At 42.7% G+C, this 26267-nt stretch overlaps 2 protein-coding genes across 2 annotated transcripts in view; one reads left to right on the top strand and one right to left on the bottom strand.

Annotated features, from left to right (window-relative positions):
- Positions 1-8957, top strand: part of PON1 (paraoxonase 1) — a 31127-nt gene extending 22170 nt beyond the window's left edge. The window contains exons 6-9 of the mRNA XM_061164929.1: positions 52-252; positions 1687-1768; positions 5828-5956; positions 8799-8957. Of these exons, the coding sequence (XP_061020912.1) occupies positions 52-252; positions 1687-1768; positions 5828-5956; positions 8799-8957 (571 nt within the window). The remainder of the gene's footprint in view (positions 1-51; positions 253-1686; positions 1769-5827; positions 5957-8798) is intronic.
- A 2411-nt stretch (positions 8958-11368) lies between these two features.
- PPP1R9A (protein phosphatase 1 regulatory subunit 9A) overlaps positions 11369-26267 on the bottom strand; it is a 322249-nt gene continuing 307350 nt past the window's right edge. The window contains exons 18-21 of the mRNA XM_061164924.1: positions 23056-23254; positions 20936-21055; positions 18841-19023; positions 11369-17489 (exon numbers count right to left, since the gene is read on the bottom strand). Coding sequence (XP_061020907.1) covers positions 17280-17489; positions 18841-19023; positions 20936-21055; positions 23056-23254 — 712 coding nt within the window. The 3' untranslated portion in view covers positions 11369-17279. The remainder of the gene's footprint in view (positions 17490-18840; positions 19024-20935; positions 21056-23055; positions 23255-26267) is intronic.

Raw genomic sequence — 26267 nt, 5'->3', positions numbered from 1 at the left:
AGGTACCATGCCTTCACCCGCCTGTGTCATATGTGTATGTTTCAATTGCAGTTTGAATGACCTTGTCGCTGTGGGCCGTGAACACTTCTATGCCACCAATGATCACTATTTTGTTGACCACTACATGAGATCCTGGGAATTATATTTGGGTCTAGCATGGTCAAATGTTGTTTACTACAGTCCAGATGACGTTCGAGTGGTGGCCAGTGGATTTGATTTTGCTAATGGAATCAGCATGTCACCTGACAGCAAGTACGTGAACTCCTTAAAATACCACGTTTGTCCCGAGAGTCTCATTCGACATATTTAGAGCATATTCATCTTCTAAAAAGGGGATACATTCTAGCATGTTATTCCAGTAAAAGGAAATTGGGGAAAATGTAAAATATCTTAATTTCCAGGGGGTAAAATATATCAAATCATAATTTACTATTTTGTGAAGGCATACTCTTTTAAGGCTTTCCAGGTGGTGCAGTGCTAAAGACTCCACCTGCCAGTGCAGCAGACACAAGAAGCAAGGGTTCGATCCCTGCGTTGGGAAGACCCCTTGGAGGAGGGCAGGGCAACCCACTCCAGTATTCTTGCCTGGAGAATCCCATGGACAGAGGAGCCTGGTGGGCTACAGTCCATGGGGTCACAAAGAGTCGGACACGACTGAACAGCTGAGCATGCATACTCTTTTAAATTCCTTTTTTGAGGGGAGTGCATTTCAAGAGGGGGTACATACAAAAAACATTTAGTTTGATTTTGCTTGCTTTGAAGGAAGATTTTTGAGTGTATCATGAGATTAACAGTTTGTGAGTATGTTTATATCCGTAGCACTGGTTTGTGACATGACAGAGATTTTGTGCCAAAATGTAAATCAAGCCACTGCTTCCTTCATCAAGGAAGTGTTACTATGGGGAAAAAGTCAGCTTCATAAGTAGTATGCTTAGTGATGTAGTTGATTCATATTATTTTCTGGTGGTCACCTTTAAATAATTCACAGGGCGGGTCTGGGGACCACACTTTGGGTAAGAGTGGTGTGTGTATAAAATCCTCTTCATCTCGTATCATCAAGCATTTGTAACGTACTTAGAGGGCTAGTAACATATTCAGAGGGTAGTAACGTATACAGAGAAAGCAGCACAGTTTTCAATTACTCATATCATCTCCTGGTCTTCAAAAATAGCAGATAATCACACAGTCATTTCTCTCTTTGTTCTGGGAGGCACTGTGCTTAGACTGGCCAGAGGTCTTTATGATGAATGTGACACTGTCCTCACGTAGAGGGGAGGGAGTCTTCTCTCAGATCCAGGCCAAGCACTTGTCTTCTCTTGTATTTCCTATGGCCTAAATCAAGGGGTGAAATGCAGAACCTGGGGCTTGCCGTTATGTTGACAAACCAAGAAAAGCGATGTCATGCTTCTGCTTCCAGATGCTAAGAACTGGCGTTAGAGTTAAATTCCTTGCCTACTAGTTAGGGCCAAATAGTTTCCCATCTTTTGAAATAAGTTTTCAGGGATTAAAACTCCCCTGTATACCATCAACTCATTGAGTTCCTTCAGAATCCAGTGTGTTTTGAGACAGCTTCCGTTTGCCAGTCTCTGAGCAAAGTTCTCCCCCAGGAAGAGTTATTTTGCCTTCATGGTAACCTTCTGAATTGCTTCCTTCATGGGCTTTGATGTAGCTCTTTCTTCTTTGAAGGTATGTCTACATAGCTGAATTGCTGGCTCATAAGATTCATGTGTATGAAAAGCATGCTAATTGGACTTTAACTCCATTGAAGGTAAGATGTATTAACACTATAAGTTTGTGGGGTGATAATTAGATTCTAATTGATTTGTGAAATTAGAAGTGAGGAAAAAGGATTGTCTAATTGGAGTGGGTGAGAACCAATTTTTCACTCCTTTATTAGGAGGCATCAGCATCGTCTGGATTTGTTGTTCACTTTTGCTCGGCGGCAGAGTGGGACGTGGCAGACCACACACATCATCTCTGTAACTTTGATTCTCTCTGTTCTCGTGAATTTCCGGCTTGGAAGTGTGTTCTTCACTTCTCTCTTCCCTCCTCTCTCCCTTCCTCTTCCCCTCCTTCCCCTCTTTCCTCCTCCACGCTGATAGAACAGACAATAGCCTCAGCTTGCACCCAACAGCACTCAGCACAGTACTTACGAAGCCCAGGTACTCGAGATGGCCACCAGGTGGTCCCATGACCAGCTCTGCCTCCAGCCCGTGGCCCCGCTGCTGAGCCTGTCCTGTCTGAGTATTTCTGGAACTCTCCTGGCAATGTGCTTCCTCAGGATGGAGCACTTGTCCCTCTGCTGCGGTATTCTTCCTCCTTCACACGTCTCTCCTTCACATCTTTCCAGATTTCACTGAAATGTCATTTCAGTGAGGCCTTCCCCAGCTGCCTACTCTTAACTTACAACTCTGCTTCTCCCGAGACAAATGCGCGCGCACACACGCACTTCCTATCTCTCTTATGGCTTAATTTTTTTCCCTTCAGCATCCTTTCTAACACGTTTTGCATTCACGTTTTTCTTCTCCTCCCCAGTGTCTGTCTGCCTGTCCCACGAGGGTATAAGTGTCACGGGACAGATACTTTCTCTGTGTGTTCCGGGGACAGTTCCCACACCCAGTACGCACTCAACAAATGAATTGTTAAATTAACACGCTGGGCCGGGGCATTCTTCAGTGGTTCATCTTTACCTGTACCAATTCTGATCCGGTCTGAAGGTTTGGATCAAGAGGGGTAAAAACACAAAGGAGCGGAAAGAAGAAGTGTGAGTAAAGTGGAGCATTATGAAAATGATGCTTTAGAAAAGTCTCTCCCCCGCCAGAACTGCCCACGGCGCTGTGCAGCGCTGCCGCCTGTGACTGTGCCCGTCAGCGCTTCTCAGGGACCGTCGTGAGGGGCTTTATTCCGAGGAAATTACCTCGAAGCCCCATCACATGTAATATCATGTTTGACACTAAAAATCGTTGACAGGCCTAGTTTGGTATTCGCTGCAGTAAAATGGAATTTCACACACTCAGACTGGCTGAGGGGATAAAAACAAATTCTGTAGATACTTCTGCAAACTGAAAGTTAAAGGATTTTATAAGAATAAAACCCCAGCCAAGGTACATTCAACACCGAACAATAAAGGTCCTACTCCTGTTGATTGAGGGCAAAGTTTATTTCAGGTTTGGCTCCCACTTCTGGCAGAAAATCCTGCTGGTGTCCTGGCATAATAATTCAGGTGAGACTTCCCCCTCCTCAACTAGGTAATGTCATTCTTTCTTTTGGAGGATCATGTTAATCAAGTCCAGTTGATTACTACTGGAGTGCCAAGAAGTTTGACAAACTAGCTGGGGTTGATATTAGAATTTGTGATGAAATGTGGATGGGTCTGTGTCCTAAGTGTAGTGTATACATGGAATGAAATATTACTCAGCCCTAAAAAGGAATGGAGTGATTCATGCTCGAACACCAATGAATTTGAAGACATGCTAAGTGACGTTATTATGCTAGGAATACTTAGCATAAGAGTCCTTATGCTAGACACAAAAGGACAAATATTCTGACTCCACTTATATGTGGTACCTAGAAGAGGCAAATTCATAAGGAGAGAGCAGGATGGGGTGACCAGGTGACGGGGAAGGGAGGAATGCGGAGCTATTTGGTACAGCTTCTGTTTGGGATGATGAAAGGGTCTGGGAATGGAATGTGATGGATTCGTGGCATTTTGAATGCACCTGATGCTACTGAGTTGTACACTGAAAAATGGTTAAAATGACCAATTTCATGTTATGCATATTTTACCACAATAAAAATGATCCCTTCTTCAAAACATTTTCTAAGACACAGTCAATGAATTAGTCTCACTTCAGTGAGTTCCAGTTCTCTAAAAACTGGGATGTTTTTTAATAGAGGATACCATTTTCCCCAAAGAGAATCATTTATTAAGTTTCCTTGACCAAGGAATGCAAACGTTTCCACTGGACTTTGTGGAAGTGTGACACATGGTCTGTACCTGCGTCTTGGTGAGTTGGTATTGCTGGGAATCATGGATTTGCAAGGGAAGAGTTTATTGCTGAGGCCAGGATGGGCTCCCTGTTGGACTGTCCAGCTCTTCCTGGGCAGAACAGTCCTGCCCCTTGCTCAGCTGGTGCACGTGGCAGGAGCTTATTACTGGTGTGAAGAATGAATGGGTCCCGAGGCTTCTGGGTCCTCCCCCTCTCACTGCCTACCCTCATCTCTGCAAGTTTTTATCTGCTCCGGAATTCACTGGTTGGCCATGACCCCTTCTAAGATAGTAGCAGCGCCCTGAAACAAACATTTTCCTCCCAGAAAGATGAACCGATTTGTAGGGCAATAGGGCAGGGATGTGGAGAACAGACATGTGGACACACTGTGAGAAGGGGAGGGTGGGGCCAATTGAGAGAGTAGTACTGAATATCGACGCTCCCAAGTGTGAACTAGATGGCTAGTGGGAACCTGCTGGAAAGAACAGGGAGCTCAGAGCGATGCTCTGTGATGACCTAGAGGTGTGGGATGGCAGCTGGGGGTGAGAGGGAGGCTCTAGAGGGCGGGGATGATACACACACACACATATATATCCCCTCCCTATCTATCTATATAGATAGATAGCTGATCCACTTCATTATACAGCAGAAACTAACACAGACAACATTGTATAGCAATTATGCTCTGATTAAAAAAAAGAAGAAGAATTTAACATATCTGCCTAGAATGCCTGACACTGGGGTAGATGGGGTTTGGGGATGGAGGAGACTTGGAGATGATTTTGGCCAGAGGATGTTTACTCAACCACCTCCCTTGGCCAAACTTGCCTGTTTCCATGGTAGGAATGAGTGATGGCGCTGCGTGAAGGTGAAAAGGAGGCCCTGCTTCAACCCTTGAGCATCCTCGTCCCGTCACAGCCAGGTGGGGAGAGCTCGCACTTTGAGTGGAAAGCACAGGGTTTTCAGGGTTGGCTGCCCATGCTCTGGCCTTTGTGATGAGTCGCCGCCAGTTATTCCAGGCTCTCTGGGCACTGAGGTATGCTGGCCTCTGTTTGAGGTACATGGTAGATATTGCTTATCCAACTGAGAGTTAGAGGTAGACAAATAGATGCTATTTCTCCCCAGTAGAACGCAGCCAAGATGATGAATGATGGAATTAAGAATGGTTGGTATTATTTATGATCCTGGTACAGAGCAGTGACAGCAATCTGTGCAGTCAACACACGCTTGCAACTTATATTTAGAAAATAAACAGCAGAAGAACAGGGACTTGAATAACATCAGGAAGCTGAAGGAGAAACTCTTCCTCAACTTTAAGGCACAAATTAGACCCCGGGTGACCATTTCTCCTCTGGCTGCACAGCCTATGATTAGCCATTAAAGAAGAGCCTACACTTCACTGATGCTCTCATCAGAAATGAATCCACATATCCTTTTTGTTTTCTGAATGCTTATAAAAATATCATTTGCACATGCCGTTTCTTAGAAGGAACTGTTCTATGCTGCACTGAAAACTTTTTTTTTCCACTTTCAGTTTTTAAGTTCATGCACTGATGTTAGTCCAAGTGCTTTCATATCACTTTTAATAGTCTTTCTTGGTTTTTCTGATCTTCCCCTTTCCTCACGTTCTGGAAAATGGCAAAATACTGACACAGATGGAGAGCTAGAGGAATTCCCTGAGTGCTACTGAAATGGGGCAGGGGGCAGAATCGTCTTATCCCTGGAGCAGGTGTACGCTGCCCAAGAACGCCGTGAGTTTTCTCTAATGTATTGCTCCATCTCCTCTCAAATTTTTTTTATTGCTTTTTGTCTTTCTCCCCTTGGTTTTCATCTACAAGTCTCTGGACTGTAACACACTCGTGGATAACATATCCGTGGATCCTGTGACAGGGGACCTTTGGGTTGGCTGCCACCCCAATGGCATGAAAATCTTCTCCTATGACCCGGAGAATCCTCCTGGATCAGAGGTTAGTTTGAGAAAAGACTCATGTCAGCACCCTCATTCCCAGCTAGTTTTCTGTTGAAAACATAAATCTCAAAAAATGTGCCAATAAAAGGGAGACGTGGATAAATGACCTAAATGATCTGATAAAAAATGGAATTTGACTTTGGGAGGCATTTGAGACTGAGTCTAGGTGGGAGACAGATGGTACCTGCAAACTGGGTGATGTGGGGGGTTTTAATGAGGGCGCTGTGTACAGAGGTGCGGGCACAGGGAGGGAAATGAACGGGGGGAGGGTAACGTGCTACCCCAGGGCCCCCCGGGAGGTAGGCATGGTTACCGGAAGCCCACACAAGGCGAGAGCTGTGTGCGGAGAAGGTGCTGGGCGGGGAACTGGCCTCTGGTTGAGGGATGGAGCCAGCCGGATGCGGCTGCGGCCCCACACGGGGCGGGGGCGCCTGGGTAGACACTCGGCCTCCTTCTCAGGCTGCCCATCCTCTCTGCTGCTGGGAGGTGGAGGGCCAGGGAGCCCCGAGCAGGCTCCAGAAAGGCTGAGCAGAGTGGAGGGTGAGTCTGGAGAGCACGGGGTTGGGCTCCGTATCTTTGTTTCAGTAGTCAGTTTCTCCGACTTGGCCATTCACAATAGTTTAAAAAATACAACAGACCACATTGTTATGGTCTACACATTTGTGTGTTACCTGCCTTCCTATCCAACATCCTTTTCCTGGGTGTTAGTACATTTGCCAGTTCGTGTAATAGAGCAGTTGTAAAGCAGAGACACCATTGTCTCCAAACCTTCCAGACAGAATGGGAACATAAATCCTTGCTGGAAAGATCTGAGCTTGAAAGACCTCTTCTATCTTAGTTTTAGTACCCGAAGACTCTATTCATGTCAATGGCCTTTTTTCCAGTGGATTATTTTGACAGTGCAAGCAAGAATTTGAAACTCACTTTGCTGTGAGAATTTGAATGTTTACTGTGACTTAACTAGGGTTTTCTACTCGGCTTTCAGTTTGTACTAATTATGCTGGCTATTTACATCAAGTCCTTGGTATACTTTTTGGCGTAGTTTACTGTTATGCATTCTTTTTAAGGGGTTCCCTTGGAGGAGGAAATGGCAACCCACTCCAGTGTTCTTGCCTGGATAATCCCATGGACAGAGGAGCCTGGTGGGTTTCAGTCCATAGGGTTGCAGAGTTGGACATGACTGAGCAACTGAGCGTGCATTCTTTTTAAAGCTTTAAGAGTCAGTCTCATTACCCCTAAAAAAATTTTTTTTAAGTCTGTGTCTCTTAGATAAGAAACAAAAGCCAAATATGTATTTCCAATTACATGTTGGCCCTTCATAACCTTTTCTCTGGGTTTACAAGACAGTTGTGATTATGGTGAATGGCAATCCTTTGTGCCTTTTGCTAGTTCTTAGCTATTAGGACTGCTGGATGGTATGCTCAGTAGAATTGAGGAAATGTATGCTGTGGCGTGTTCACTGTTCAGAACTGGGCAGAATGTTAGATTCTAATTTGTTCTCGCTTGTAAGCTCATTTGGTGAACTTGAACCATTTGCTACAGCATGGACTCAGTTTGCTGTTCTGGAAAAAAAAATGCTTCCTTTCTAATGATGAATCTGGTAAAGAATAGCAAAAAGTAATAACCATCCATTATCTAATGCACTGCCCCCCAGAAGAGTGACTTAGTTTTAATAGAAAGTGGCTTCCTAAAGCCAAGGTGCACCATCAACTATTTCCCAGTAAGTAACTACGACATGTGAATGCTTTAACAGTTTCCTAAAACATCTATTTTTGGTGCCAGCTGTTTTGGGGTGGTCCTTTTAAATGCGCGCATGGACCTTTTAATAATCAAGCACAAGCCTTCCTAATCTGTCATATTCAGTGTTTCTGTATGTCAGTATCTGCTCTTCAAGTCATTGTATTTTATCTTAAAGCCTTCAGAAGAACACCAACTTAAAGATGAAAGGGAATTTAGAGTTAATATAGTCCCACCTGAGCAGGGCATGTCAACCCACTCCAGTATTCTTGCCTGGAGAATCCCATGGACAGGGGAACCTCGTGGGCTGCCGCCCAGAAGGTCGCACAGAGTCAGACAGGACTGAAGCGGCACAGCACGCAGCCCCACCCGTCTCATTCTACAGACGAGAGAGGAACAGAAAGTGGGAGATCCCAGATACAACCCTGGGCTCCTGCCTCACAGTAAGCTTGTGATAGTATGTGACTCATGTGAAATCACCACTGGCCAAAATTGTCGAATATTGGCTGTCGTGTGTAGTCAACTTGAATACTACTATACTGCTGCTAATGATATAATCACATTTCTGCTCAACTAAATGAAAGAAACTGAACTCATAAAATCTTACGTATTAGGATTTGGGGCCTTAAGTTCAGAGGAATAATGAGTGTGGAGGAGAGGTATGCGCTTTTTGGGCAACACTCTTTTTTTTTTTGTTTTGTTTTTATTCCCATATTTAAAAACCAAGAATTAAGTGTAAACATCTAAATTCCAAGCTTACCTGAAAAGACACAAAAACTGGCCTGAATTCCAGCATGGTAATACTTTGGACCTCAGCTCCATCCTGCAGTGTACCACGGTGCTCCTGATGGTCTCATACCCAGGCTATGTGACTGCCTCACGGTTCTTGCTTCTATAGGTCTCTAGGGTGTCTATCTTTGTTAAAGATGATCTGATCAGAATCTGTCATTTTTGCCAATGAGGAAATAGATATCTATAGAGAGTCATTTTGGAACAACATGTGGTTCACCTAACAGTTTCTTCTTATGGAGAAATGACCCCATATTTAAAGTTATGTCTCGAGTGACTTTAAAAAATACTAATGTAATGTTATTTTTGGATAGGTACTGCAAATCCAGAACATTTTAACAGAAGAACCCAAAGTTACAGTGGTTTATGCAGAGGATGGTAAAGTGTTACATGGAAGTACGGTGGCTTCTGTGTACAAGGGGAAAATGCTGGTTGGAACCGTGTTCCACAAAGCTCTTTACTGTGAGCTCTGACTGGCTGATCTGCACCCGGGCCCTGACAAGTGGGAGCTCTTCACGACAACTGCTGCCACATCTGAGGGGCCACAGGGATCTCAACAGTGAACGCTGACCCGAAACTTGGACATCACAGGAGATGGAGGTCTGTTTAGCTGGGAACAGATACTACGCATATGGCTTTTTTGGGCGTGTAATATCAAATCAGTCTTGGAATATCTGAAAACCTCACTTACCAATGAAAATCCTTTAAATAAAATTGCTAAAATCATTACATCAGCTGTCAGGTCTTAAATATTTTAACTCTATGTGACCCAGAAAGTCCTCTCCCGAAAATACGTGTTCCCTGGAGCACGTGAGCTTACTGCTGCCTGTCCTGTCTTGTCAGGGAGCAGGATGATGTCACACGATGTCAGTGCCCCAGCATGCAGAGCCGGAGGTGCTACCGAGGCGTCCTCAGCCCCAGGCTCACCTGACCGTCGCACTTCCTGGCGCACTCAGACTCATTCCCATTTTCCCTCCCAGATACGACATTCCCAGTAATGGCTCAGTGGTAAAGAGTCTGCCTGCCAATGCAGGAGATGTGGATTCAACTCCTGGGTCAGGAAGATCCCTTGGAGAAAGGAAGGGCAATCCACTCCAGTATTCTTGTCTGGAAAAATCCCACGGACCAAGAAACCTGGTGGGCTGCAGTCTATGTGGGGTTGCAAAGAGTTGGACATGACTGAGCTGAGCACGCCTGCAGTAAACATAAACCTAAATTACCCCGACCCCCCCTCTTACTCTTGCTCATCCAGTTCTCCTCTAGCAACGGCAAGCAGGGAAATCTTCAAATTCTTGGGAGTGTCATCACACCTGACCATGATGAGTGAGTGTCTGTTATTTCAACACAAATTGTACATTTTAGTTTCTCTGACTTGATAAAAGGAAGGAGTTTGTTCACTTCGATGACTGGATATAGAGGGAAGCCCATAATTGATTCAGGTAAAACCAAGTGCCCTCAAAGACAATATTGTTGTTGAAGTGGTGCAGAGGTAGGTTTTCTTTTCCTATTTCCTATTTTCTTTTCTTATTCTCACTTGCTGTGGAGGCTAAGAAGGAAGCAATGAAAACATAAACAAATAGAAAGCAATGAAAATGTAAACAAATAAAAAAGTAGAAAATATCAACAACCTCTGGTTATCTTCTGAGAGATGTGATGAGGAAGAGAAGATGACTCTATCATTTTCTTATAAAAGCTGGTATGAAAAGGTTACCCATCTTCATTTATTTGTCTGTTTTGAAGGTATGGTTTCCAGTCTGGTTTATTTCTTTGGGATGACAAGGCAGACCCATTAAAAACAAAGTTTTATTGAGGCATGTTCCATGATGATGGTCTGGCATTTTGGGGAAAATGCTCTGCAGAGAAATTGAGAACTGCCAACTGCTGATAATTCAAGACCCCTGACTTAAAGTAACAAATAGGAACATCTTGTTTGGATCAAAAGAACACTTTATTCACTTCAGGATTAGAGTTATCTTAATCCCGATTTCAGCGAGCATAATATCCTGTGCCGATGAGTGCTCAGTGATTCAGTGGTGCCATTCACGGCCCTTGAACTGGATCCTCGAAAACACTGTTTTGAGACTATCAATGGCTGTGGTGCTTTGGTGGATATTTCCTTTGAAAAGAATCACTTGATATCAATAAAATGACTATACTCTGTTCTCTCTTGTTCTTGGCAGAATAAGCAAATTCTGCCCCCAAAAGAAAGTTATCCAATTTGACATAGCTTATGCTCCAGATCATTCAGAAAGGGAAACATGCTTCCCCTTGGTTAGAAATTTCATGACAACTCCAAGGAAGAGAACAGCTTGGTGCATTTATTCCATGATGCTCAGATCAAAATTTGTGCACTGCCAAAGGTTTAGGCACAAAAAAATTATGGCCTGAGAGTGTGTGAGAGAAATTAATATCCCTCTTTTGTTATATTCAGCCTTCTGAACATTTAAGGCATTAGGAATCAAACTGTTGAAAGGAAGCCCTTGCTCTGGGATGGCCTGACTTGAAGCTTGCCCCATGCCATGTGAGGCCAGCGGCCAGTCTGTGGACTGGCCACAGGCCTGCTCCTGGCTGGTAGGTAACAGAAGCCGTGATGGTGATGACGTGGATAGAAAGATGGTCGAGGGAACTTCTAGTGGAAGCTTTGATCTTTTAACTTTATTCCCAGTTCCGTAACTGTGCTTTCAAATGCCATTCTAGCTGCCAATTTACACTTTACCAGGGCCAAAATTTATTTTTAGTGTCATTTCCATGGAAAATGTGCACTTTGCTCCTGATTGATAGATGTATTTTGACAGTTAATACTGGTTTACCCAGTCAAGGCTTGTTTTAGTTGAATGTGAAAATAGAAGAGGAAAAAAAAAAAAAAACATTACTTTGACAGATCTTAGTATTTCTCTTTTTATTGCATTCGTTGTCTAACAACAATAATACTCATTGGCAAGAAATTTATTTACACTAACAAATGAAATTTAATCACAGGTATATTTAGATTGGTCAGAAAACAAAGGACCACTGTGATATTTTGCTTTGAATGCCTCTGAAAACCGAAGAGTAAGAAATGGCGTTTGAAACAGAACAATCTAGAGAAGTACATATTAACCAAGCACAAGAGAACAATCCAGACGTGGCACTATTGTCTCTTCCATGCAGATGATCAGACATCAAAATGTACAAATTAAAATTTTCAGATAACATGCTATCCGTACTTATCGAACTTAAAATGATTTTCAAACAACTCTTTTCCTTTTAGTGATACAGAAAGAAAGATGAAAATAAACCAACTTCTCAACAACGGAATAGAATTCATTTTCTCTCGCGCGTTTTCAGCCGGCCAGTTAGTGATATGTAGGTGAACTAGTGGTTTAACTGTGACACCATTAAAAAATACAAAAGCAGTAGTGATGATCATAAATAATATTAAGGAAAACATAAACATATATATTTCAGGGTTTTCTCTAAGCACTAACTAAATCTGATGTTGTTGGGAGATGCTACCTAGCTGGAGTGCCTCTTAATTTCCACTTGTTAAGGTGACTTAATTATTTTGGCCAATTGTTCTTTTAACAGGAAATCTGGGTGTGTGAATCAGATAGCTGAAGGAAACAGAACTGTACACTTTCCAACAACATACTCATGCTCACATCCACTTGTGTTATATTTGGTGATGACCTAACCATGTCATCACTCCAAAAAAGAAGTAAATAAATGGTCCTGTGATAGCAACGCTGCCGTCAGAGAGACAGCAGTCAGCAACTGCAGTGTCACAGTGACCAAATGCATTTTAGAGCGTGAGCGAATGCACAGGAACACACAGTGCAATTTTTAGCCAAGGAAACTGCAGTCTGCAGTTGAAAATGCCTGAAGCTGCATAAACGTCTGAGCTTCAACTCAGCAATGTGCAATCTTGACATCAAAGCATTAGCCAAACATGTGAGGAAATTTCATGTTACTAAAATACCGAGTATCTAATAAACCAACTTTACCAAAATATATAAACATGTAGAAGGTAAGTGCATTTAGTAGAAATACATTAAAAAAAATCTCTTAAAATCTCATGTGCCATTCAATGTACACACACACACACACACAAAAGTGGCAATAAGGCTATGATACTGCTCGGGGTCCTATCTGACATTACCAAGTTCCATATACAATTATTTTTTATGCCGTGAGATGGTAGTCTGTGTGTGTATGTATGGTGGGAGATATATTCACACATATGTAGTTCTGTACATCAACACAAATGGCATGCACATTCTTGAGAAGTTGCCTCTTGTTCTCGTATTCTTTACCGCATTCATTCTTGAGTCCCTAGCGGTCTGGGGGCTGGGGCTAGTGTGGGGCCAAGGATCGGAATCATGATGTTTCTTTCATTCCCCACTCTGTGGGTCTGAGAGCAGGTCACATGCCATGCTGGTTCACACACTCACACATGTGAGCCTTTGAGTAAACACGATTCCCTCAACACATCCACACAGACGTGCACACACAAGAGCGTAAGGATCCTCTCTTTAGCGTCAGGTAGACCCTGATGTTTCCATGTTCCAGGAGAAATTACTTCTGTAGGGTTTTTCTTTGCTTTCTGACTTCTCCATTGGGTCTATTCTATGCTATTACTTTAAATACTACTGGTGTTCTGTCTGGTGTTATTTTTTTTCCCCCCAGTGTTTTGGATCAAGACCAACTTTCCTGAGACTGCAAATGCCTAAGACAAATATAAACAAGATCTGCCGGCATACACAGACTGTTCTTCAGGAGTGAAATTTCTGAAGCACATTCATATTTCTTATGACAAGGAGTCTTTCTAAGAATTTATTTCCCACCCCCATCTTCATAATGAAAACAATTCCAGAAGGAAATACGGACATTTCTGGACTTCATCCTTAAATGCTTAGTTTCAGAACAGTGTACAGGTAGATCCTTGATTAAAGGTAAACTGGAAAAAGGTATTTTAAAAACTGAGCGTTTCTTTTTCATTTAGAGAGCACTAAGGACTTGGGATCAAGCCAATGACATGAACCCTCGTGACTGCGGTCCAAACTGAAACGCCTCTCAACCACAGCTCTATTGGGACCGTAAATTTAGTTACTCAAATGGAAGTTGATAATTTGGAAATATCTCGATGTAATCAAGGAGCTACGTCCCATCCGAAGCATAGACATGCCTTTCAGTTTGAAACTTCTTGAACACTGTGGTCAGACATGGATCTGCTCTCTTGCAGCCTGGCCTGTATAATCTTTAACACTTAGAAATGAGTTAGAATAGCAACATAGATGTTAATTTTCATTTACCTTTTAAAAATATAATTCTAAAGCATGTATTAGTCCTATTTCACAGAGAAATTTTGTCTTCAGCAAAAAACCATAAAGGCTAGTTAAGGTGCTAGATCAAAACCCTGGCTTGGGCCTAGCAGTAGACTGGGCCTGGAGTATCTCAAGGCTGCAGGACAGCAGGGACTACAGGATAAAAGGCAAGGGCTCATTTGGCTCCTGTCCTGGCCTCTTCTCCCTCGCTTTCCAACAAAGCCGCGCAGCCAGTGTTCCCATTTCGCATCCCCTGAAGGCGGAGCTGGGAATCAGGGCCTGTCTCACTGCGGTCACGGGCTGTGGCGGGTCAGAAGCGCTGACCCCCTGTGAGGGTGGGAAGCCCACGTCAGCCCCGATGAAAGGACCCCAGCACAGAGTTGCTGTGTGGTCATGAAACCAATGGTGGACGTCATCAGGGCGTTCCAACGGGCAAAAGTAAGATTCCACCCTACTTATCACTGCAGTAAACTGATTCAGGGAAAAAAAAAAAATGGGAGAAAACTGTTTATAACCTGTGAGTTACTTTAAGAGAGACAGTCTTAAATACAGTCATCTAAGTCCTGTAGTGGAACACCTTGCCCCAGACACTCAGCTCACACAACACTGTCTACCATCTGGCCGCTCCACAATTCCCTGTCCCCTAAAGCATTACCTGTACCCCCAAAACACTTTTGGCTACTGCAGGCGTCATACCGAGCTGTCGTTTAGGGAATACAGTTCAAAGTAAGCAGATATTCCCTTTTTGTTCATTTTCTGGCAAATAAAAAAAAGCTATTTAATACAAAGCCTTTAATGTTCATGAAGCAACAATTCTGTGTTAAATTTTAAGGATACTGAAAACCACTAGCGTTAAAGTAAGGATTGTATAAGACACTGGAACCTCAATGAGGCATCATGCTCCAGAGTCAATAAAGAAAATAATAGTAAAACAAAATGTTCACAAGATCTGAGGTCCTTCCCTTTGTTTTCAAATCCTTTTATCAATCTGTTTACTTTTTATCCTTTGTTGGACAATCAAATCAATTTTAGCAGTTTTAATTACTTAAAATAACTCATTAAAATCTAAAATTACTATAATTTAACTTAAAAAAAATCAAAACAGTTATAATACAAAATAAATGATTTGAAGAATAAGAATTCAATTTATAATATTGTCAACCGGTCATTGATCTAAATATTGGAAGTGTACAAATAAAGTTAAAGAACAATACTCCTAAGACACTTAAAAATGCAATATAATCATAAATTATGTGCAGAGACTGAGACTTACAGACATTTCCAGTATATACATCCATTTTCAAATATTACCAAAGTGTAAACATAAGATAATCATCCTTCTATTTCCACTCCTAAAATGAACACAGTGAAGCTTCCAGTATGATCCAGATCACTTTTTTCCCCAAAGATAAGCAAAAATCACTGACATTTACAACAGCAAGCACTAGCATTACCAGATTTTGACTAATTTAGTCTTTTAGTATTGAAAAGATTTGCTGAATTTTGTAGTTAATTGATAGTGGTTCCTGGTTTCTCATGACATTAATAAATAACAAAGCACCACACACCTCAAAATATTAATAGAGATTCCAGTATGGCAGTTTCATTATCATACCCCAAATGAAGATAGAAGAAAAATAGGTAGTGACTTTGATAATTATAAAACACAATGTTACTTTATGTTTCTGAGGATCGAATAGATGATCTATACCTAGTGACAAAGGGACTGAAGCTTAACAGACAATACTCTGGTACTGAAAAGGAAATGAGCCTTAGGGAGGAACAAGATTACAAACCTCTAATTTAGACAATTTTAGATTTTGAATATTCAGACAAGCAAAAAAAAAAAAAAAAGAAAAAAAGCACAATGTTCCAAATAGGAGATGGCCTGTATGGTAAGAAGCCCCTTTAACATTATTTGTTACTTGTAACCTTTGAAAGCTTTCCCCTAAGCTCTGTGTATAGAACATTTTCCAGTGGAAGATAGGACTGAGACCCCCCCTGAAACCTAAGAAAAGGAAGTAAAATACTTGTCCAGGAATTCATCTGGCCTCAACTCTTGTTTGGAAACTCGTCCTCTGAAAAGTGGATGACCTCATTTTTGCAGCCAATGCAGCTAAGAGAACCAGATACGTGAGCATAAAAAGCAAAAGAGCAACAACAACAGCAAAGTCCATCATTTGAAATTTCTCGAGGTGAGTTTATTTTCTCCTCCATCTGCCCCACTCTCCTGCACTTGAATTAGTTCGATGAAACACTGAAATCCTTAATACTGGCTTTAAAATAAGGACAACTGCTTGCACTGCGAGACTGCATCGTGTGTACCGTCTTAAACAAACTTTAACTGTAAAGTGGAAATCTCCAAGGAATGAAAGAGACTGGCTCAGAAAAACCATTCAAAACATCTCTAAAATATAACTGCCAGCTCTCCTTTATGGGAACATTCTGTGTGCTCAATAAAATTGCTTCTCTGGTTGAATGTTAGTCAAATCTAACTTTTCTCTAACTGGTATTTCTATTTTTCTTAAAAGTACATTTGTTAAAACTCTGACTGAGCCCACTTGGGAAATCTTGAGTAGAAAATATGTGATGAGTTCCTGACTGTGTCACAGTCAGGCTGAAGACTAGCCCGAATGTTCCCCAGGAGAGGAAACCTGAAAATGCTGGCTTCCTTAAAAATCAATTTCCTGTTCAATTTGTTGGAGAAAAAAAGGAACCGTGTTGTGTGTGTCGGTGCTGCTGAAATACTGAACAAAGGAAACAACAGGTCCCAGTACCCATGGCTGCATTAATGCTTGAATTTTCCTTTGTTTGGCTAAATCTGGAGGATAAATGTTACCCTCGGAACCCCGAAGTAATATCCACATCCACATTCTTAAGGCTTTTGCTTCCTTCTGGGGTTAGCAAGCAAGCGTAACTCTTTTCTCTCTTCCTGATGCCTAGCAAACAGAACAATTTGCCTGCTTTCAGCCACAGTCGGTAATTACACGGCAGAGCACCCACATTTCCACGGTGGGGCTGTCTCACAGTCCAGACACCGGCAATGATGGGGGACCTTGCTCTCCGAGTGGATTCTGCAGCCCCGATCTCAAGGCTGAGCGGTGCTCCTGGCCATGCAGACCTGCGCCAGGGCTCAGCTTCAGGACCCCGCGCTGGAAAGGCATGGCGCGCCCCTGACGACGCCAGGGTGTGTCACGCTTTTGCTGGACAGGGTCACGCTGGTTCTTCAGGGGACACCACCCGCCCGACACAGAGAAACGCCGCTACTTTATGTCTCTCACAAATGAGACCCTCTGTCTGTTACTAGACCAAAGGTGGCTTGGGATTACTTCAGCAGGTTAAGATTAAGAGTGTACTCTATGGACGCAGAAGATTGCAGTTATTGAACACACGGTTCCCCAGTCTGCCTAGAGCACATAACGCGTGTCATCAGTGTCCTTCCGTCCTCCAGAGGAGAGCAGGGCAGGAGAGGTGGAAGCGTCTCGGTGCGCGTCACTGCTCACTAGCACCCTCTGAGGCCGCGGCCATCCTCTCTGTCTTCTTAGACTTCCTCTGCATTTGCTCTTGTTCCTTCCTCCTCAGCTTCTCTCTTTGTTTTTCCATTTTCTCCTGGGCCTTCCGAGCCTTCTCTAGAGACACCTTCATTTCCTTCAGTTTTTTTTTGACCACGGCTCGGTCCTGGGATGATGTCATTCCGAGGGCCTGAGAAGGAAACATACGCAAACAATCTGAAGACTGATGACCCCTCTGTTTATGATGAGGCTGATATCACAAGAGAGTCCAAACTCAACAACTGATACACACATAATCGAAGAGGCAGAAAATGAGGAGGAGCGGACTACATTTGCCAAAGATCTACGAACGGTGGGGCTGAGCTTTACTTGTTCTTTTGCTCTTTGGAGTCCCGAGCACAGTACAATGTAAACCTCAGCAAGTAAATGCTTTCTGAACCAGTGATTAATGGGCAAATGAATAGCAGAAGGGCACAGTTCTGCTTCTCCAACCTCTGGGCTATAGCCATTTACAGCCAAAAGTACTGCTACACTCATCAGTATTTTCAGAAGCTAGTAGTAGGCACCTGCCACCCATCTTGGAGGGCTCCAAGAAGGGCAGGAGGAACTGAAACAGCTTCCTTTCTACCAATGTATTCACTTACAACGGAGACCAAAAATGTCTCCAGGACAGCAGTGTTCCTGTCAGCATGACTGGCCGTTCCCTCCCTGCAGACAGATCCATAAAGGAAGGCTGATCATAATGAGGAGCTTGCTTGACAAGCTTGGAAGTCAGCATAAGGGGAGCTGGTTGCATATTTTCAATGTTTCACGACCTTCAGAATCAACAGCAGGATGCATCCATCTCCCCAACAGGGACAGGCCTGTCGATGGGCCTTCATATTCACAGGCTATTGATTGAGCTCTAACCTTTTCAAGACCGTCAAGAGATACTCGGCTGCCATCAGCCCAGCAGGGCGCCTGGGTGGGGGTGGTGGGCTGGCTGTGCGCTCCTTCTGCCCTTTCTCCACGGGGTAGGTGCCACCTCAGACTCTAAAGGAGAGGGGCGGGGCAGCTGACAATGAGAGTGTGATGGCAGGGAGGGGACGACATGGCCTGCTGCAGCGGGAGGACGAAGTTCTGCGGGGAACGCGGTCCTGGTTTCAGAGTGGTACGCAGGGAACACAGCGGGTGGAGGAGAAAGGGGTTCAAAGGGGAGATTCATGGACCTGGATTTTAACTTTAATGTCGTGGAGAGTCCACACTGGCCATTATTAGAACTCACACTACAGAGGAAACAAGCAGAGTCAAGACATGGACCACGTGCTGTTTGGCAGAAGCAATGGATGAACCTCTAGCGCTCCCGCTCAGCAGCCTATTGTTTAATTCAGAACCCAGCAATTTTCCAAAACCTCCTTTACCACTGGGAAATGATTCAATGTCCTCTCTGCTGACCGTGGATGAGAAGTACCTCTCAGCTATGCAGAAGGCTCTTATCTAATGGAAACATTTCAGGTGCTACTAGTAATACAAATTGCACTCGGTAACATGCAGTTCTTTACCTTGAGTTTATTCCCATCCAACTGCAGGAGATGCTCTCCAGTGATGTTTTGGGCACTGAATTCAGAGACATACTGCTCCAGATTTAGGCTCGCCAGCCAGTGAGAAACCTGCTGCACGCTCCACTCACGAACGGCCCGACTCGGATGCTGACTGTGTTTGGGAGACTGTCCGTCATCAAGGATCTGAGGTAGGAATGTTATGCAGGGTTGTTAAAGGATCGAGAAGCTGTGGCTCAGTAGGAATGTGATGCTATCGAAAAGCCAGTTCTTGCCTACTAGAGCCACACTTGCTTTTAAGCCCTAGAGTAAACGAGTGGGTCTGGCTGTATGTGTAACACACATAAACAGTGACCACCTCTACATCTTCCTTAGGTACTTGGAAATTTAAAAATTCCCGCAAACAAAGCAGCATTTTAATGTAGGAAGTTAATAACTGAAAAATACATTGTAATATCACAAGTTTTCACTTAAAACACTTCAGGAAGTTTATCAGATGCAGAAAACAAGTACGTCACTTATCTCTGTATGTAATGAACTGCTCTGCATTGGTCCTCTGCTAAGACATTAGAAATATGTAAAGATACATTTTAAAATATTGAGGTATATATTTTACTTAGAAGGGGAGCAGTAAGCCCTCAAGCATTCTTAGTAGGGGAAGTATCACAGCCATTATTTCATTGGAGCAGCAAGCAAACCTGTAAGGAAGGTGGGATGGGTAATTTACAAATTATCAAATTACTTTCAATAAATGAGGCAAGTGAAGCTCAGAAAGTCTACAGACCTCTCCAAGATTATGCAGCTAGCAAGTGCCAGAGCTCAGCACTTAGTAGTTTATTCCAAATCTCTGGTTCTGTCCAACACAGGACATGACTATGAATCGTGCAAAGGCAGCTTGGTTTTAAGACCCACTAGGCTGAGAGGAGATGAAGGTGGTGATAAATCCGGGAGGAGAGGTGGGAGCACCTTAGTGACCATGCAGGGAAACAGGAGGAAATGGGGAAGCTGAGATGAGGGCAAGGGGGTGAAACACAATGGTCTGTGTCGGGCTAATGGTGGTGGGAGACACAGCAAGGGGCTCTGGAGGTGGAGATCCCTTTGAATGTCTTTTCCACTAAGATTGGGACAAGGGCAGAGAGTGAAACTATTTAACATGAGGAAACCCACTGCAGGGGAACATTTCCTGTCTCGTTTGATTTTAAATCATTACAAAGAAAGAAAAGAAGCTTCAGACGCTACCCCATAAGCCACCACACACAGCCCACTGAAAGCTCACCTCGTCATCTATCATATCCAGGCTCTGAGTGAGAGAGCAACAAAGGAATCAAAAAGAAAAGTGTTACAGAAATAGGAAGCATGCATATACAGTACACATTTTCCATACAATTAAAATCATGCCAGGTCTGAAGAATACGGACAGAAAAATTTAAGAGGTACAAAAGTTTTACAAAGCAAAAATCATGTTAGAAAGAAGTAACTAGGAACAGATATTTTGGGTGAATATATCTTTACTTATAGAGCTTCTCTCCCTGACCCCAACCCGCTTCCAGTACTGGGATTTCTTTCTCCTCCTTCTCTCTCGGCGCACTAAGTCACATAAATTACCAGTGGAGCCTTCTGCCTCCCCTGTATGCAGTTATCTCCTGAGAATTCATCACAGAGCCCACCTGACCCTGGCTTCTAAGTAAGTGGTTTTTTTCCCGAGTGGTCCCTCCTTATCAGAATTGCACCCCCCCCACCCCCCGCAGTGATCCTCAATCAGGGGCCACGCCTGACTCAGAGGGAGCACGGGGGTGGTGAAGGTGAGCTGTGCGGTGCTCAGCCACCCAGCCCCACCCGTCCGTGGAAAGCCATCCCATTTATATCCCAGAAAGGCCCAGGAGTCCCCTGGACAGCTTACAGGGGCTCAGAGACAGAACTTGGCTTCCACGTTGAGGCAGACAGAGGGCGAAATCGCAAGGCTTTCAAATCAAATGTGAAACCACAGTCCTGATGACTGATCTGCAAAGTCTGCCTGAAAACGTTCTCCCCTGTGACAGTTTGTGGGCATTGTGGAGGATCTGAGACGGCAGCTCCGTGGCCTATGCCGTGCACATACCTCGTCGGATGAGAGCAGCAAGGACGGAGAGAGGCCAGGCGTCTTGGGTTCTGCTCCCAGGCCGCTCAGGTCTGCTGAACTGGTGCTGCTAGGACTGAAATCATCATTGAAGGGAAAATTCTGAAAAAATAAACAAAGCTCCACGTTAAGTGAGCCTGGTGAGTGAACCAGAGACAAGTCTGTTTACAAGCTTTAGAGAGGTTCTTTATAAGTCATCTCAGAAGAGAGGCATATTTGGTTGGGTGACCTTCACCTACCAGTGGTTGGGAACTCTAGCCTTCTGTGCTGGACACAGAATTCTGGGCTCTTTCTCTATCACATGAAAGGACAGGTATTTTAGAGAAATGATTCTTCAGTCTCTCTTCAAGGGTACAGCATTCATTATCCTCTACAACTGCTCAGAGGAGTACTGTTAATAAGCCTATCTGCTTTGGCCCTAATTGTGATGCGTAACAGTGTGAGTAAAAATACAAGATGGTGTGGCGAGCCTGAGTTATTAGGAACAGATGGCAATCCATATTAGAAAGGTAACTTGGGCACCCCCTGGGAAGGACTGCTTGCCGTTGGCTGTGATAAACACTGTGAGAAATGGCAGATCCTCTCCTGGATGTAACCTTCAAGATGATGAGTTCTGGGGGAGGTCACAGTCTGACATTACACTAGTAGTTACACGCTAAAATACAACTCTCGCACAGCACCGGTGGAGTACCAAAGAGGCTGGAGCGTGGCCAGACACACGTGTCCAAATAATCACCTGGGGGTTGGAGGAGCTCGGGTGTGTCAGTAAAACTTCCCCAGAACTTACTGAAAATGTTCAGTGGATGTTACAGTCAAATAAACTCACAATGACTACACAGTTGCATTTGTAAAACATTTTAAACCAAATCTCGAGAGTCTCTCCAATGCAAGATAAAAACTGGAATTATTCAAACATTCAGACTTCTCAGATCCAAGGCTGAAAATGTTTCAAGACCAATGTGGTCTGCTGTTGCCAAAACTTCTGCTAATAATTCTAGAAGCATTGCCTTTCCTGGAATTCCAAGCACCTGACCAAACACCATCTTATTTCTTATTCCACTTCCTGAGGAACTGGACTGTTACAGTTTCCCATTAGGTTCCCTTGCATTGGGTTTAGCTGGTTGTCAAGAATAAAAACCATGGCAGAGGCTAGAGAATTCCGTACCACACTCCAAAGGTTTGCTAAAACTTCAGAAAAGGAGATGAAATCAGAGCACAGGCGCTAAGCTAGTAAAACATTTAAGCCTGAGAGCATTTAACACAGCACATTACCATTTGATACTGTCAATGGAGATAACGACCTCAAACTCTGTCAAAACGTTAAGAGCTGTTGACCTCAAGAAAAGAATTAAATTCAAGTAACATTAATCACAGGTTACTGTTTGAGAAAGAAAAGTGAACACAGATAAAAGGAGACAAAACAACACATGAAAGTTAGCCACCACATGTGTTTCAATACATTGTTAGGTAAGGTTTGCAGGGTCATGCTGGAAATAACCGTCATGCATTTAAAAACAAATAACCATATAATTCCCCATTCTGCTAAAGTTAAAAAACTCTGGTGATAGAATGATCACAGTTTATCAACACGGAAGTTTGATTTAAAAGAAGAAATAAGTAAGGGTGCTATGTCAGCATTGATTTGTTTGAAAGGGTTTCATTTAGATATATTGAACAGATATTCAGTCTCAAATTTATTTGTTTTCCAGTAAATCTTGAAGAGCACAGCAAAAATAGTTTTGTAATGTAATTTAAAGTGGAATACTTGGTAAACAGATTTATCATACTGTTCCAGGATTCAAATGCATCTTTCCCAGCATGGCTTAACTGTCAAACTGAGATTAAATAGCAATATGTGAAAAGACAGGGAAATCAAAGATTAACGTACAATCTAGAATGGAATAGTATTAAAGAAGGTGGTGGTTAAATAAGGCTTTCTTTCTCCCCAACACAAAAACACCATGCATTGTTTATTGCAGTGTTATCACATTGGTTTCTCAAATCCAGAGTATACACACAAGTTGAGAATGCTTTCCAAAGACTGAAGAGGAGGAAGGATTGGGGTTTTCTTGTTTGCTTTTTTAAATCCACGTGTTTTCTACCTTAGACCCCTTTTTATCTGAAATTAGAGCTTCAGGAGAAGGCTGAAGGGGACTTGCAGATGAAGGCAGATTCCTGAAGGAATAGGATCCTTTTCGGCTTTCATTAAACCACGAGAAAGGCAGGCCAGTTGAGCGTGTGGAGGCCTGAGCAGTGGAGGATGGCGTTGGTTTCCAGGTTTCCAGCCTGCATCTGAAGATCCTGGGTTAGGAAAAGAAGAGGTGTGTTAGACAAAGGAAAAGGGCAGATGGAAAACTTACAGAACTGAATTTTTAAGGTACTCTGAATACAGTCTGAAGTAATAGTTTGAGAAATTGTCCTACACAACAGAGTACAAATTTTGCACTTTTGACTAGAACATTAATTTTTTTTTACATCTAAATGGATGTTATAACAATGAGAAGTATTTTGGTATCACCATGGCCATGATGACTTTTTTGAAATGGGATTAAATGTATGTGGATAAATTAGTATCAGAGAGGGACACGGTCTTTTAGGAACTGCTTTGAGTTAATGATCACAGCGTTCCCTTTATTTGGGTCACATATGAGTGCCTCACTACTAGTGACGTGAGCTCATAAGCAGCATTTTACCCTGGCCTCCTCGGAACACAAGTTCCCAAGAGCCTGAGACTTCAGAAAATGATACATTTAATAACTGGAAATTTCTGGGCTCATGATACGTTAAGCAGAACACACACCTTATTGGTTTTTCATCATCACCTTAGTGCCTTATCACAGGAGGAGCTCCAGACTAGAGGTCCTGAAACCCTGCTTGGAAGTCCAGGGCCTTTCACTTCCTGTGCACATGGCCTTGGGCCTTCTTTGCCTCTATTTCCTCATCCATAAAAGGTGGGTATTCTATGTATATCTTATATGTGGTTAAGAATTAAATTAGGTATGTGTGAAAGTGCTTTGAAAACTGTAAAAGTAGAAAGGTCTGTGCTTATTGTGTGACATTTTAAGGACTCAAAGGCATTTGAAAAACAGCCTGAAAACAGACTTTGTTTTCTTAATGCAAGCACTTGCATATTTATATTTATCTTTTGATTAAAAAAATCATCAAGAGCTAAGGCAGGAATGGGCAGCAGTTTCTGTGCATTTTGGAAGAAGGCACCCTCAGTAAGTTCAAGTGATAACTGATATAATACTTATTATTTGTTAGCTGTTAATGTCACGACAACAAAGAGCTTCCCTTTCAATTAAAAATGCCTCAACAGCATGGCTTATGGGCAACTTATGTCCCAGAGGTATACTGAATCTCAACCTCACATTTCATTTCACATTATTTTCAAATATTACACATTTCAAATTTACATAGATGATACAACTCCTAACAATTTCTGTTCATTTCTAAAGTATATTGTGAGACTCAAATGGGACAATTATTATAAAAGCATCTTGTAAAACTAAAGCAATATACAAATGTAAAGGGGTTATGAGAACGATAACTAAAGAGAATGCAGAAGTCAGTAAAGTTTTAGCAGCACACTGAAATCACAGGTTGGATGAGTAAAAGTGTTCATCATACTAAAGATTATAGAAGATATTATTTTAATTTTGTATTTATTTTTTAAAAACCAAAGGGGTCTGCAAGGATAACAGAGAACGACCAACCAGAAATACGCCAACCTTCAATTTTATCCTAAAGTTTAACGTAAAAAAATTATATTCTTAAATCCACTTACTATTAAGAAGTGGGGGGTGGGGTGGGGTTACCATAACTGAACTTAGGAAAGCATACTAGCAGAGGCAGACTGCTCTGCGAGTGAGTGAAGTCGCTCAGTCGTGTCTGACTCTTTGAGACCCCATGGACTGTGGCCTACCAGGCTCCTCCGTCCATGGGATTTTCCAGGCAAGAATACTGGAGTGGGTTGCCATTTCCTTCTCCAGGAGATCTTCCCGACCCAGGGATTGAACCCAGGTCTCCCGCATTGCAGGCAGACGCTTTACCGTCTGTGCCACCAGGGAAGCCCACTTTTTATTCCTGGATCATGGGCCGGTGCAGTGGTCCCCAAGTCAGTCTGATAAGTAAGCACCATCTGGGCCAACTGTATAAACACAGATTTTTGGGTACCTGGACTTACCAAGTTAGAATTTGGGGGAGAGGGAGTTGACCTGGAATCGACATTTCAAATATATATCTGAACTCACTAAATGTTTTTAATATGTGTATTTATGAATATTGTCCTGAGTCCAAATTTGAGGTTTCTGGTGTGAAAATAGGTTATTATTTACTTATAGGAAGTCACTGCACTGGTTCCCGATGCCCTGATTTCCTCTCTCCAGGGTGATACAATGAGAACGAGTTGTCATCCTGTACGTGGTTGACATTATATGTGAGGAATTTTTTAAAATGTGAATCTTTAAGGTTATATAGCAGAAGGACAGCTGTCCCCCTTATCTTCTCTAAGAGAGGGAGAGAGATCTTATCCCCTTAATGTAAACAAGTTCACCTTGAGAAGGATCTTGGGTGCTTGTGCTTTGGAAAGTGATCTGTGTCAGAGGAAGGTAAGACTCACGTCTCCAGCTTTACAGCCCCAGAACATCTCCATGGAGTTGGGTCTCAAAGTCCCTCTCCCCAGCCCCACTCCTGGAAAACATAATCACATACCTCTGGGGGGGTAAATCTCTCTGCAGATAAATCTAACTAGCTAGTCATAATATACCTTCTCAGGCTTATCTTTTAGTTCAGTCCCACATTCCAGTAAAAATGCTCAGAAAGCTCTAACTGTGCTTTAAAACATAAAAATATTTTTTTATGCTTTAAAATATTTTTTGTATTTTATATATCTTTTATATGCTTTAAAACATAAAAATATTTTCTCTGTAGTCTCATACTCATAACTGGGAATATATGAGATAACCTGGACCTGATGTTTATTTTTGTCTTTGGTTATAAATTTCTGAATCAGTTAATCAAAGTAACATGGGAATTTTTTAAAGAGTTCCATCTGTAATTCACATAAGGTACGTTAGTACTTAAATATATGGATACTGTTTTCAAATTTATAAACAGGCCACTATTAACGACAGCATGAGTATCCTGTACTATGCCCAAGTGAACTGCTTTTGTAACAATGCTTTTAAAACAACCACCACTACAACTTCTAATAAATAGCAAGTAGGGATATTATTGCCTGACTGTTCTCATTCTAAGACCCATGAAAAGGACTTTTGGTAGCTCAAATCCTAGCCAGGTAATGTTTCAAACA

The sequence above is a fragment of the Dama dama genome, chromosome 18 (assembly GCF_033118175.1).
Source record: "Dama dama isolate Ldn47 chromosome 18, ASM3311817v1, whole genome shotgun sequence".
Lineage (NCBI taxonomy): Eukaryota > Metazoa > Chordata > Mammalia > Artiodactyla > Cervidae > Dama > Dama dama.
The sequence above is the reverse complement of the archived record's forward strand: the minus strand, read 5'-3'. Positions and strand labels throughout refer to the sequence as shown.